Below are 14,362 nucleotides of genomic sequence, written 5' to 3' on the forward strand. Positions count from 1 at the left end.
CCCAAACCCACTGATCCCCGGGTCCCTCTCCTAAAGCCAGGGCATCTTTTAAAAACATTTTACCTATCCATTTGTTTATTTATTTGAATTTGGGGGGTTTGTTTGTTTGTTTGTTTTTAAACCTTTGGATCCCCTTCACTCATTTCTCTTAGCAGCTGATACTTTCAGTGGACTTTTCAGCCTTAAAGTTATGTGTTTGTTTTAATATCATTAGATTGTAAAGAATCTAGAAGTCACAAAATCAGTCCACAGCTCTGTTTAGTCATGTGAAAATGTGGAAGGTAATAGCATATTCCTTAAAGGGCTGTGTTGAGGATTGGGTGGGGGAAAATGTGAAAAGATACCTGTGCAAAGTAAGCGCTCAAATAAACGTCAGCTACCTTAGATACATTGTGACTTCGATCGAACAGTTTTCACTAAAGTGAAATAAATGAGGACTAAGTTTTAAAATTCATCTAAATACTAAAGATTACGTATAAAAAAGTATACACCTAAAAGACACAGAATTAGGTCGGCGCCTGCGCAGAGCCCGGGGAACCGAGCGCGGATGGGCGTGCGCAGAGCGGGGGACGGAACGGCGCCTGCGCGGGGCGACCTGCGGGCGGTGCGAAGCGCAGGGTCCGTCCTCCGCACGCGGTGCGGGTTCCTCGGTAGCTGCCGGGCTCTGAAGTGGATGATGGATTTTGAGAATCTTTTCTCCAAACCCCCCAACCCGGCTCTCGGCAAGAAACCCGTCACGGACTGTGGCCAAAGGTGACCCCCGGTCTTCTCATGCTTTAAACGCAGGGGCTGCAGCCGGGTTCCTCCCCTTGGTTCCTTCGAGAGGCCGCGGGGGCCGGGCCGCTAGGTCTCGCGTGGGGCCGGCCGGGCGTCCGGAGGTCGTTACAGGGCAGGGGTTAGAAGCCGGGGGTGGGGCCCGGTTCGTAGGCCGCCGCGGCAAGAGGCGCCGGGAGCCTGGGCCGGGGGAGCGGCGGGGTCCAGGCGGCGGAGCGGGGTGGGGGCGAGGGAGGCCCGGGATGCTCCCCGGTCCCCGCGCCCCGACCCCTCGGGCCGGGTGGGAGCCCGCCTGCCGCCCCGTAGCGCCTGCACTTCCAGGCCGTCAACTCCTGGAGGACAGAGATCATTTGTCATTCTCACCGCACGTGCCGGGCACTTTTTGGTAGAAAAGACGAGCGGTGAGGGATAAAGAGTGAGTGGGCTGCCTTTGGTCTCCTGATTTACATCGAAAGAGCCTGAAGACCATAATAAAGCAGCGAACTCCATTGGGATATTAAATTGCCTTTAGAATGAAACAGGCACTGAGATTGCCATGGAGAAATGAAAGCTGGGAGGGAGGTGAGGGAGGATGGGATGGCAGGGAGGATGTAGAGCTTTTAAAGAAGGTAGTTAAGGAAAGTCTCACTAATAACATTGATAAGTAATATTTGAGCAGGGACCTGGAGGAGATGAGAGAGGTTGATTATTCCATATAAAGGTCCTGAGGTGGAGTGAGCTTGCTGTGATGGGGTGATGGAAGCGAAGTGGCCAGCATGACAACAGGCGTGGAGTAAGAATAGTGGGACTGGACGAGGAGAACCTGAGAGGTATTGGGATGGGGGCGGGGGGAGGCAGATTGTGCAGGGACTCGTAGGTGCCGTAGTAAGGACTTCGGCTCTTACCCTCAGTGAGGTGAGAGGTATTGGAGGGTTCTTAGCCAAGAGTGACACATTAGAGGCTTCCCTGGCGGTCCAGTGGTTAAGACTCCGCGTTTCCACTGCAGGGGGCCCAGGTTCGATCCCTGGTGGGGGAACTAAGACCCCGCATGCCGCCGGGCGTGGCCAAAAAAAAAAAAAAAGTGACATATTAGTAGGGTCATCTGGTTTTGTTGAGATTAAAATGTTGGTGAGGGGCAAGAGTAGCTTGGATCTTAGTATTAGTAGCAAGAAGTGGTCAGAAAAGGATATATTTTGAAGATAGACTATTTCCTCACAGATTGGATGGAAATATGAGAAAGGAGTTAAGGTCGACTTCAAGGTTTTTGGTCTGTATCATTAGAAGTTTAGTTGCTGTTTAAGATAGCAGGAGAGTTAGCTCAAGAGTTCAGTTTTGGATATATTAAGATTTTGTCTAGTGGATATTTTGTTTGTTTTAAAGCTCTTTATTGGAATATGATTGCTTCACACTGTTGTGCCAATTTTTGAGGTACACCAAAGTGAATCAGCTGTATTTCTGCATATATCCCCATATCCCCTCCCTCCCACCCTCCCTATCCCAGCCCTCTAAGTCATCACCCATCATCGAGTTTATCTCCCTATGTTATGCAGGAACTAGTGGATATTTTGAATAGGATATTTTGAATAGGAAGTTGGCTCTGCCTGCTTGGACTCAAATCTCAGCTCCATCATTTGCTAGATTTGTGACAAGTTACATAAGTGTTCTGTATTCAGTTTTCTCATCTGTAAAATGGGCTTTTAAACAACAGTAGGTATGTCACAGGGCTGTTGTGATGTGTGTAATGTGCATGGAACAGCACCTGGCACAGAGTAAGCGTAATGCAAGAGTCAGCTGCCGCTTTTATTGCTGCCGAGGTCATTATTGCTCTGCCTAAGGAGAGGTTGCTTCCTACTCCATAAGACGATTCATTACTGGAAACTAGAACAGTGAAAGTCCACAGTATTTGGTTTATTGGCTCTTGTAACAATGGCTTCTGTAGAAGGTGCACACGTTGGTCCCTCGTGATGGATGTAACAGAAGCTCTGACTAGGGACAGATCAGTGGTGGTAAACTGTTGGATTGGAGGAGGCTGTGAAGCCTGAGCTCCTCCTTTAACTTTGAAAGAAGCACAAAGCCACCATTCACATTCCTGTGCTAGCAGTGCTTTCCATTTGCAACATGTTCTTTTGAGAACATACACATTGCCTAGTCCTTGCCTTTTTCTGGTATGTAACTCAAATCTTAAGCTTTTATCTAGTAGTCACTCCTTGCTGAGACACAGTTGTCTTCAGCCTCCCATGTCTATAGCATCAACCGTTATATAGATTTACCTGTACATTTTATTGGCTTCAACTTTGTTTCTTACGTTTTCCATCTTCATCTTTCTTAGGTTCATTTTTAGTTTTGCTGGAGTAACCTCAAGTAGTCATCTCACACAGTATCTATGCATGTTCAGCTTCTCAGTCCTAATGACCTTGAAAACAACTTTTCTTTTTCATCTTCCCACTTGAATATGTTTGTTTCTCTCCTGACCTTGGAAGGCACCCTGCATTCTACCTGAAATACTCTTCACCCTGACATTCCTCTGTTTTTAATTCTTATATATCTTTTAGGTTCAGAAAACCTTTAGCCCCCAAATCTAGGTTGAGTGTTTCCAGCACTCAGTACTGAAGTTGCTTTCTTTTTTTTCTCCCAAGTAGGTACAGAGTTCTCACAAGGTGGAAACAAGGTCTTTTTCATTGTTGTATCCCAGGATTTCAGGCCCAGAGCCTGGTGTATGGTGGATACTCAGTATTTGTTGAATGAATGGATGATTTATATAGCTGCTAATTCTTGAACATTAAGGTTATATAATATAAAGTTTCAGCTTTGCAGTTTACTCATGAACATATGTTGACACTACTCATCATAATTTTGTACCTTATTCCTCTGGAATAGTTGGAGTAGAATTTGAATTTGGAATTTCTTTGAGGGCAAGTTGAGGGTAAACCAAACCAGTGGATTTTAATGCTGTGGTGTGAACCCTTTTCAGGTTGAAAAACCCTTTTGTGTTATTTGATATTTTTGCTGCAGAATCGATGGTGAAATAGATGATACAGAAGTTGAAGAAACACAAGAAGAGAAAATAAAATGGGAAGTAAAACTGGAGTGTGAGCAAATTCCCAAAAAAGTAAGATGAAGTTGGTGTATTGAAAAAAAAGCAGAGAGGAATGGGTGTGAGAAATTGATTAGGAATCCTATTTGTCTCCTTTTCGTCAACATTTGAGATCAGGTTATTTATATCAAAGGAAACCTTGTTACACTTTTGAAAAAATTTGTCATTTAAGAACTTTGTCATTTAACGTGAACTTTTTTTTAGTGCATTGCTTTTATTTTGGTTTCCCCATCTCTGAAATGGTTGTTAATGGTTTCAAAAACTTCTTTCTTTTCAAATTAGCTTAAAATTTTTGATTTGCTAACTCATACTGGGGGACTTAAACAGCAGAAATTTATTGTCTTGTGTTTCTTGAGGCTACAAGTCCAAGAGCAAGCCATTGAGGGGTTGGTTCCTTCTGAAGCCTGTGAGGAAGAATCTGTTCTATGCCTCTCCTCTAGCTTCCTGTTGGTTTGCTGGCCATCTTTGGTCTTCCTTAGCTTGGCTTCCAGAAGCATCATCTTGATCTTTACCTTCATGTTTGAAAGACATTCTCCCTGTGTGAATACATCTGGGTCTAAATATCCTACTTTTATAAGGACACTAGCCATATTGCATTAAAGCCCACCCTAATGACCTCATTTTAACTAATTATATATATAATAGCCCTATTTCCAAATAAGGTCACATTCTAAGGTACTAGGGGTTAGGATTTCAACCTAAGAATTTGGGGAGGACACAGTCAACCCACAACAAAGCCAGTATCTGCTCTCTCCTGGTTTTTCTCTTTTTGAACTTGTGTGTGTGTGTGTCTGTGCGCACATGCGCGTAGATGTGTGTAAATTTTAACACACTACAAAAGAATGGGTTCAAATTGGCAATGAGACTCACAAGACACACATGGGCTTTTATATGATACTCTTACACTCAGCTTTATAAAAGGATACAGGACAGAAAATATAACAGGTGCAGCATCTTCATCTCCTCAGGAAGCCTCTCAGCTACCTGAGTACATAACTTCATAACTTCTTTTGCCCTTTGGGGCTTATATGGCTGCTGTGGAGAGCTGTGGTGACACCGAGAAACTGCAGCTTGAATTTCCCACGTGTTTTTTATACTATTTTAGTCACCTAGACTCCAGTCCTTTGTGCCCACTTAAAGTTCCTCAATCCAGGAGAACAATACAGGAGTTCCCCATACAGGAGATAGGCACATACAACCTTATACGGTTATCTTAATGAGCTTCTCAGAAACAATGATGTGAGAAGATGGACACCTAGATTATTTCTAAGTAAGCTTACTTCAGGCCAGGCTCTTTACTTTCGAGTGTTTAAAACATAAATGTATAGTATCACATCTAATTAAAAATGGAACACCCAGGTAAACGCTACACAAGTCAAGCTTTACCCACAGTGCCTCTGATGCCTCCTTTCTCAGTCATATTCCCTTTTTCCCTCCTGCAAATGATTGCTATCTGAACTTGTGTCCTAATCACTTCCTTATTCTTTACCATTTTGCTACTGATGCTGTCATCATTAAGAATGCAGTTTTCTCTTGCCTGTTTTTGCACTTTATGGAAATAGAATCTGTGTTGTATGTGTTCTTTTCTGTTCTCTTTTTCTCAACGTTATATTAATGATTCATAGCATACACAATATATACATATAGTATACACATAGTATGCACAAGTGGTGTATCCTTACTTGTTCATTTTCTTAGCCACATAGCATTCCATTACTTGAATATACTAGATTCTGGTGTAGGTAGACATTTGGTCTGATGTCCAGTTTTGGGGGTTTGGGCAATGCTGCTGCATCTTTCACTTGTATCCTGCTGCACATCTGCTCTACGTTTACGTGGGAGTGGAACTGCTAGGGCTTAGAGTATAAGCATCTTTCCCTTTACCATGATGCCAAACTGTATTCCAACGTGGTTCTACTGATATTTATTCCCAAAGGCGTTGTATGAGAGGCTGTATTTCTACTCCTCCACACTTGATATGTGTTACCTTTCTTACTTTTTGCCATCTGGGAGATACCTTCATTGTCGTTTGTTTGCATTTTCTTGATTGCTGTTGAGATGGAGCATGCTTTCATGTTTGTTCAATTTGCATTTCCCTTTTTTGTGTGCCAGTTTGTCTTTTTTGCTTTCTTTCCTTCTTTTATTTTCTTTATTCTGGACATAGGGGATTTTTTTCCCCTTTCTTTGTTGATTATGTGTTGCAAATATCTGCTCATTTTGTGCTTTCTTTCCAGTCAGTGGCAATTTTTGATAAAAGGTGTATAATTTTAATGTATTCAGATTTATTAATCTGTTCCTTTAAGTTTATAATCACCCAGAATTGATTTTTGTGTATACTGTGAGGTAGAGGGGACAAATTTTGTTTTACTTCTTTTCGTCATCATACCCAGTTGTTACAGCACCATTAATTGGGATAAAGAACCGTCTTTTCCCCCATGAGTCTGCAGGGTCACTGTTGTCAAAAATCAAGTGTTTGTGTTCTGATGGGTCCTCTGTTCTCTTCTACTGCTTTGTCTCTCTCTCCCCCCCAAGACCTCACTGTGTTAATTATTACAGCTTTATTATAATGAGTTTGGATATCAGGTAGGCAAGTCCTCTCACATTTTTCTTCTTTAAGTGTCTAGGCTATTCTTAGCCCTTTACATTTCCATATAAATATTAGAAACAGTTTGTCAAGATCCACAGAAAATCCTGGTGGGATTTTCATTTGGGAATGCGTTGAACCTATAGATCATTTGGGCAAGAACTGACATCTTTAGGATATTGAATTTTCCAATCTTTAGGTTCTCTTTAATTTCAGCAGGTTTTTTTTTATGATTTTCTTTCAGAGTAAACTACAATTTTTAATTTTCTTTTTTATTTATTTATTTTATTTATTTATTTTATTGGCTATGTTGGGTCTTCGTTGCTGCACACAGGCTTTCTCTAGTTGCAGCGAGCGGGGGCTGCTCTTCGTTGTGGTGCGTGGGCTTCTCATTGCGGTGGCCTTTTTTGTTGCAGAGCACAGGGTCTAGGCGCGTGGGCTTCAGTAGTTGTGGCACATGGGCTCAGTAGTTGTGGCTCACGGGCTCTAGAGCACAGGCTCAATAGTTGTGGCGCACGGGCTTAGTTGCTCCGCGGCATGTGATATCTTCCTGGGGCAGGGCTCAAATCTGTGTCCCCTGCGTTGGCAGGTGGATTCTTACCCACTGCGCCACCTAGGAAGTCCTCAGCAGTGTTTTATAATTTTCTTTGTAGATGTCTTATATCTTACATACTTTTTGTTAGATTTATTGCTAGATGTCTGATGAGGCTATTGTGAGTTACATCTTTTTCCTTTTTTTTTTTTAAGTACCATTTCTAGCTGTTATTTTCTTATTCAGCTGGCATACACTGTTATATAGGAATGCATGGAATTAAACTTTTGAGTTCTTGTAAACGTTTCTGAAAATATCTTGACTTTATCCTCATAGCTGATAGGTAGTTTGGCTGAAATAGAATTAGGCTTAAGGTTATTGCCGCATTTTCTTCTGCTATCCAGTGTTGCTGGTGTGAAGTCTTGCCAATCTGGTTCTAGATATTAATACTTCATAAGTATCCTGTTCTCCCTGGAAGCTTTTAGATTCTTCTCTTTATTCTTGGTGTTGTTAGAGATCATGAATCTTTTTTTTTCATTCATTGTGCTTAAGTATTTGGTGAGACAATTTACTCACACCCTTCATGTACAAGGAATATCTTTTATTTTTATTCTCTGTCTTTTTTCTTTATGTTCTAAGAAATTTCCTCTTTCTATTTATCTTCATTTCATAAATCATAATTTAATTATTCAAGAGTTCTTTCTTGTTCTGTTTTTTAAATTAATTAATTAATTAATTGGCTGCACTGGATCTTCCTTGGTGCGCACAGGCTTTCTCTAGTTGCTATGAGCAGGGGCTACTCTTCGTTGCAGTGCACAGGCTTCTCATTGCAGTGGCTTCTCTTGTTGCAGAGCACAGGTTCTAGGTGAGCGAGCTTCAGTAGTTGCAGCACACAGGCTCAGTAGTTGTGGTTTGCAGGCTCAAGAGCGCAGGCTCAGTAGTTGTGGCACACAGGCTTAGTTGCTCCGAGGCATGTGGAATCTTCCTAGACCAGGGCTTGGACCGTGTCCCCTGCATTGGCAGGTGGATTCTTAACCACTGTGCCACCAGGGACGTCCCTCTTGTTATGTTTTTTATGGTTAGAACTTTCTAGCATTTAAAAAAATATAATACCATTTTGATGTCCTTGTGTATTTATTTTAAAATTTTTGTATTCTTTTCATTTCCTTCAATCGTATTTGCTTCTTCTGGATCAGGTTTTCTTTTTTTCCTGCTTTTTTGCTTTATTCTCTAGATCAGGAGTCAATAAATATTTTCTGTAAAGGATAGGCTTTGAAAGCCAAAAAACAAAATTGAGAGTAAAATGTAGCTACTGATATAACGAGAGAAAAAACAAATTTCCACAACCTTTTTATTGACAGAATTTAACATGATAATAATTGAGTTTTTGTTGTACAGCTTTACTAACAAGAAGAAGGGGATTCTTCTTTTGGGGATAATAATTTGTTTAACTGGAGTTCAAAGTTAGTGTTCCCTATGAAAATTGATTGCAGAGATTCATCTGTTAACGCTGATCTGTAATGAGATTCTATACATTTCATCTTTAAAGGTGTCTTTTTACTACAGATATATACTGCAAAAAACTCTTAGCAGTTCACCAGCATGTTTCTCATTGAGTATATTCATTTCTTGGAAGGCATTTGTAGAACTTTATTAGATTCTTCTCTTGAGATTTCTCTTTACCATGTCATTACATTGCAGATTAATTACTTCCAGTTGAAGGTTGGGTGATAACTCCTCGTTTGCACAGTTAAATGGGTTTTGAAATAGCAGTTGCCTTTGCATATACATTAAACTCTGAAAACTACTGCTGAAACTGTAGTTTGAGCCTGGAAGATAAATCTGCTGTAAATCTGCCTGAGAGTGGAGATCTTGCTTCTTGTGTTAACTTTTGACTGTGCAAGTGATACTGAAAAACATCAGTAACATCTGTCGACTCATGAAGAGCCAAGGAAAACCACTTGATATCATTTGGCTTATTTTTGTTGGAGTTTCTCCCAATTTCCTCATTTCTTTGAGAAACTGTTATTGCCAAAAGGCCAGTTGTCTTAAACAACTTTTTCTCTGGACATTTCTTCAAGCCATTGCATTCAGACATGATTTAATTAACTCATGATCAGCTTTCTTTGGCTAACAAATGAACCACTCAGAGATTTACTTTGATTGCAGCCTCACTTTCATTTTTTAGTTTTGTGAGGAAATAATTCTGTGATGAGATATTTTGTTTAACTTTTCTAATTTTTCTCACCATGGCTTTCCTGTGAGTTGAGGCTTATTGTGATGAATGCCTAATATTGTCAATAATGTCAGCATATATTATGTTCTTTCAGCACTACTGTAGTGTCATTTCATAATAACCATAATGCTTTGTCACCTAATTTGACAGTAAAATAGTCCACACTTGACTGTGCCTTAAATGCATGGCATTCAAAAATCTGCTTTTCATGTTTTGACATGGTAGGTGTGCACTGGTAATGAAACAAAAAAAGTGTCATGGCTTGGTAATATGTGATGTACTCAGAGTGCTGTCAAGTTATTGATACAACTGTCACTGAAATGTATGGTGCACTGAGCATGAGCGTAAAGTGATGAGAGAGCCGCAGCCACATACGGTCTCTTGCATCTGCTCAGCTCTGTGAATGCAGCCAGTGTAATGCAGGAATGAATGAGCATGGCTGTGTTCTGGTAAAACTTTACGGGATGCTGAAATTAGACTTTTATATAATTCTCATGTGTCATCAGATGTTATTTTATTTTTTTCCCCCAACCATTTAAAAACATGTAAAGACCATTCTTAGTTAGCTTCCCGACTATTACAAAAACAGGTGGCAGGATGGATTTGGCCCTTGGTCATGTTTTAGTGACCCTTGCCCTAGATTTTCAACACTTGCTTTTGTTTTTCTTCATGTTCCTTGATTTAAGAAAGGCCTGGAGAGTTGATGGATGTCCTTTGCTGGTCTTTTGGTAGGTCTATGTCTCCACAGGCCTTTCTTCTAAATGGGAAGCCTGACTGGGCATTGAGTATGTGCGTGGGCTGTGTGCGTCTGCAGGTTTCCAGCAGCACAGCAGTTCTTAACCTTCTTTGTGCCATGCACCCCCTTTGGCAGTCTGGTGAAGCCCATGGGCCCCTTCTCAGAAAAATGGTTTTAACTGTATAAAATAAAATAAATTGGATTGTAATAGAAATTGAGTTTGTTGAAACACAGTTATCAACATATTAAAGAACAAATGTGGTAAGAATAATATGTTTTGGGTACTTCCCTGGTGGCAGAGTAGTTAAGAATCCGCCTGCCAATTGCAGGGGACACGGGTTTGATCCCTGGTCTGGGAAGATCCCACATGCTGAGGAGCAACTAAGCCCGTGCGCCATAACTACTGAGCCTGCGCTCTAGAGCCCTCCAGCCACAACTGCTGAGCCCATGTGCCGCAACTACTGAAGCCCACTTGTCTAGAGCTTGTGTTCCGCAACAAGAGACGCCACTACAGTGAGAAGCCCGCGCATCACAGCAAAGAGTAGCCCTTGCTTGCCACAACTAGAGGAAACCCACGTGCAGCAATGAAGACCTAACACAGCCAGTAAATAAATAAATAAATAAAAAGTAATATGTTCTGTATAAATACACTAAATAGTAAGATCCAGCAGTACGTCGGATTATTGTAATTTTGACATAGTGATGAACATAGAAGATATTTTGAGATCTGCAATAACTATAATATATGAAAGTACCTGTAATCTCTAGTGGTGACAGTCGCAGCTGCTGCTGGTACTGCTGCGGTTTGTTGCTGGTGTTCAAGCGAAGAAAATTCTAAATGCCAGTTTAGAGGTTGATGAAAATAATGTGCAATTTTTATTCCTCTCCAAGTTCATTGAATTCTATCCATAGACCCTTAGCCAGGGGCAGGGCAGAGTGTGGGCATCTCTGGACAGCAGGTTAAGAACCCCTGATATAGGATGAGGGGATAGAGTGTTTTTCTGGTGGGAGTTGCTCCCAGATGTCAGAATGTGGAGGACTTCAGTCTGGGGTCTTAGTCCCCATACAAGAAGGCTGGGCTTTTATCAGACATTTTAATACATTTATTTGGAGAATATCCGTCTCTTTTTGCCCACGGTAAAATTTTGTTTGATTGTATTCTGGGTTGGGAGGGAGTGGGCTTAGATAATTCGTTAACCATCAAAGGTGAACCATTAAACTGGACCACCTAGTACATTTTGTGATTCACCTGTTTTGTTTTTTGTTTGTTTTGAGTTTGCTGCCTTTATCAGTTACGTGAGGGTAGATGAGACCAGGCCCCAAATCTCTGGAGCAGAATAGTTGGCAAATGTAATGATAGACGTGTTATCTTTTCCTGAGATCGGAGTAGGAGCCCTTTGACAGTTCGGCTTTTTAAAAATAAACTTTTTAATTGAAATGTATCATACATACTGGTTATAGTTATACAGCTTGATACTCCTGTGTCACCAAGTATAGACAGCTTTGTAACTGCTGCTGGGAAATTTTTATACACAGAGTGCTTTAAGTCATCTGCCGTGATCACCTCAGGCTGCTTCAGGGTCAGCTGCCATCTGTGGTTCCCTGTGTTTGTAGCTGTCACCTTGGGGCAATTCCAGCAACAGAGTTAGAAGACTACTTGTGAAAGTAAAACTAACTTGATTACAGAGAATGGGGCAGTCCTTTCTTACTTGTCATCATTGGCTGCCACATCCTCTGCCACCAATACTGTGAGTTATAGGGAGAAAAATAGGCTTTGGTAGAGTGGTTTATCTTAGTATAGCAGGTTTTCAGTTGGGCCATTACAGTTCACTTGCTCTTTTATGAAATGTTGAGCTATTGAATTAAACCATTTAAAAGTATAGTTGATGCAAAGGGAGAAATAAAATGTGAACTGTGTTTCTGTAGTTCCTTTATATCAAATAATTAAAATATGGGGCTTTAGTCTTTCAATTCAGTAAAGTACACACAGTGTTCAAATTCAGAATCTTCCCTTGAGCCATCTTTAAGGAGATATGTGTTTTTGTTTTATGTTTCTTTTTCAAATTCTGGAAAATGTCACGTACATAAGAGCGGAAAGAATAGCCTATGAAACCCCTGTGTACCCATTGCCAAACCTCAACAATGATCACTTCACGGCCAGTCTTCACTTCTTCTTTATAACCAGATTGTTTTGAATCATGCTAGGTTTTTAAAATTGCAAATTTAATTTTCACTTAGTTTAGGCACTTCAGAAACTCTACATCACCAAAGAATTTGCAACATAGAAAATCAAGAAGTAAGGACTATGATGCATATAGTGATAACGAAATCTGCAGTCAGGAATCAGAAGATAATTTTACTAAAGAGCTTCAACAGTATATACAAGCTAAAGAGATGGCAAATGTTACTCAACCCTTATCATTTCCTGAAGAATCTGTGAAGAAAGAGGGAGCAAAGGATACCCAGAAAGGCAAAGGTAAGAGGCAAACTACTTTATCAAAGTTATCCAGAGAAGCAGTCACAGTTGTGCATGTATAGATTGGGGGCGGGGAGGGGTTTCCTATATTTTATCTCATGATAAGATCAGATTTTCATGGATCTTTACGCCAAATGTCATTTGGTGTAAATGCTCAGTTTGCAGGAGGAGTGGACAGCGCAGGAAGGTTTTCAAAGGACATGACTGCTTTGAAAGGGAGTGCTAAATCCTCACCTCAGCATGTGTGAAGAACAGGAAATACCTGTTAGTGTGTTGCTGTCCTCTAAAAAAGAATGGGTTTGATTAATGTCTGGGCTGGTAGTATATCAGACTAAATTCAGAAATACTTTTAGGATACTAAGATGAAATTAGGCTATAGATGTGAGAATAAGTCATAATTGTAAATGAAATTCTTTTTTTTTTATGTACGTTGTAAATGAAATTCTTAATACTCTCATTTTATTGTTTTTTTCCCCTTTAAATGTTTTTCTATTTTAAATGGGTCTGTAGATAAACTTAAATCTATATAAAGTGTTTTCAGTGAATAATCTGACAGCCATATATATGAAGTCACTTAAAACATTTGAAGCTTTTACTATTACAGTGCTATTGCAATTCCTGCTTAGACCCATCATACTCTGAATGCTTTGAAAGGATCTGGCTGATGGCTAGCGAGATTGATTCAATTAATCATCTTGCTTTTTTTCCCTGACGATACCTTATATACGAGGGCGAGTCAAAACTTATCCGCACTCTGGCTGTAGAATTTACAGGTTTTAATATAACTGGAGTGTGGATAATTTTTGAGTCATCCTCATATTTTCACCAAGAATGAATTTGGGATCCAGAATATATTAATCCCAGAGCTTCTAGAAAGACAGGTCAGCATCATCCTAGTTATTACTGTTCGAGCAGCAGAGAACTTTTCCTGGATTATTAAAAAACATATTTCTTAAGAGTAAACTGCTGTTGTACTTTTATATCATCTTTAAATTTAACTTTCTTGTTTTTAGCTCTTAAACGAAAGAATAAAAATAAAAACCTTAAAGCTGTTCAGAAGAATGGTAAACAGAAGAAAATGAAGCGAAAATGGCCTGGCATGGGAGACAAAGGATCAAATGCTTCCCTGAGGAACAGTGGCTCACAGGAACAGGTATGAGGATATATGTGTTTTGGAGGGCACTGCCTGCCCTCGGATTTTTATCTTGCACCTCAGTGGGGATCTCCTTTTACCCCTAATTGGCTCCCAGGTTCTTCTCACTGTTGCACTGCCTTCCCTCGGACTCAAGTGATTCCTCAGCCATAGCTGGCAGCCCTTCTACATGAGGAACAAATTGTAAACATATGTTAGAATTTAACAATGTAATCAAATAAAATCCAGAGTTAAAACTGGCATATTTATTAGACACATAATTTTGATGGTGCTAAGTAGAAGTTTGACATTATTTCAAAGCAGGTCACGTAAATGTACAGCCAGCCTCCTTCTTTGTACTTACTGAATTCCTAAGACTGTGCACGGGTATATGGTACATAGAAGCTATAAGTTGTACCTCAGGTTAACATGCTAAAAGTGATTATGTTTCTAAAGACCTAAGGTGAGATAACCCCCCTTTTTTAATATGAAAGTTCCCTTTGTTTTCATACCTTTATTGTTATCTTTGAGGGTATATTTCTAATTATGTTAATTTAAGCTCATCAGTACACTCAGCTTACACCTAGTAAGCATCTCGTTGAAATGAAAGATCAGAGTACTTTTGGTTTACCCTATGATTTTGAGGTTTGTCCCCATTGTTCTAAAGAGCCTTGTTGTTACACTTCACTTTTTAATCACAAGTAGTGGTACTTTGCTTTTAAAAATTTTAAATTAATTTTTTTAAATGAGGGCAAGTTATGATAAAATATTCAGATCGCACAAACACTAATGTTCAGTGATAGAATGCTGTTGAAACAG

General features: G+C 40.2%; 1 protein-coding gene across 10 annotated transcripts in view; it reads left to right on the forward strand.

Moving 5' to 3' along the window:
* The first annotated feature begins 592 nt into the window (after positions 1 to 592).
* Positions 593 to 14,362, forward strand: part of ZC3H8 (zinc finger CCCH-type containing 8) — a 38,693-nt gene continuing 24,923 nt past the window's right edge. For all 10 annotated transcript variants that reach the window (XR_009054639.1, XR_009054640.1, XR_009054641.1 and 7 more), the window contains exons 1-4: positions 593 to 753; positions 3,766 to 3,862; positions 12,174 to 12,411; positions 13,425 to 13,564. Coding sequence is in view for 6 of the 10 variants with exons in the window: in XM_057741278.1 (XP_057597261.1) it covers positions 674 to 753; positions 3,766 to 3,862; positions 12,174 to 12,411; positions 13,425 to 13,564 (555 nt within the window). In the remaining 4 variants the exon portion in view is untranslated. The remainder of the gene's footprint in view (positions 754 to 3,765; positions 3,863 to 12,173; positions 12,412 to 13,424; positions 13,565 to 14,362) is intronic.

The sequence above is a fragment of the Hippopotamus amphibius genome, chromosome 7 (assembly GCF_030028045.1).
Source record: "Hippopotamus amphibius kiboko isolate mHipAmp2 chromosome 7, mHipAmp2.hap2, whole genome shotgun sequence".
Lineage (NCBI taxonomy): Eukaryota > Metazoa > Chordata > Mammalia > Artiodactyla > Hippopotamidae > Hippopotamus > Hippopotamus amphibius.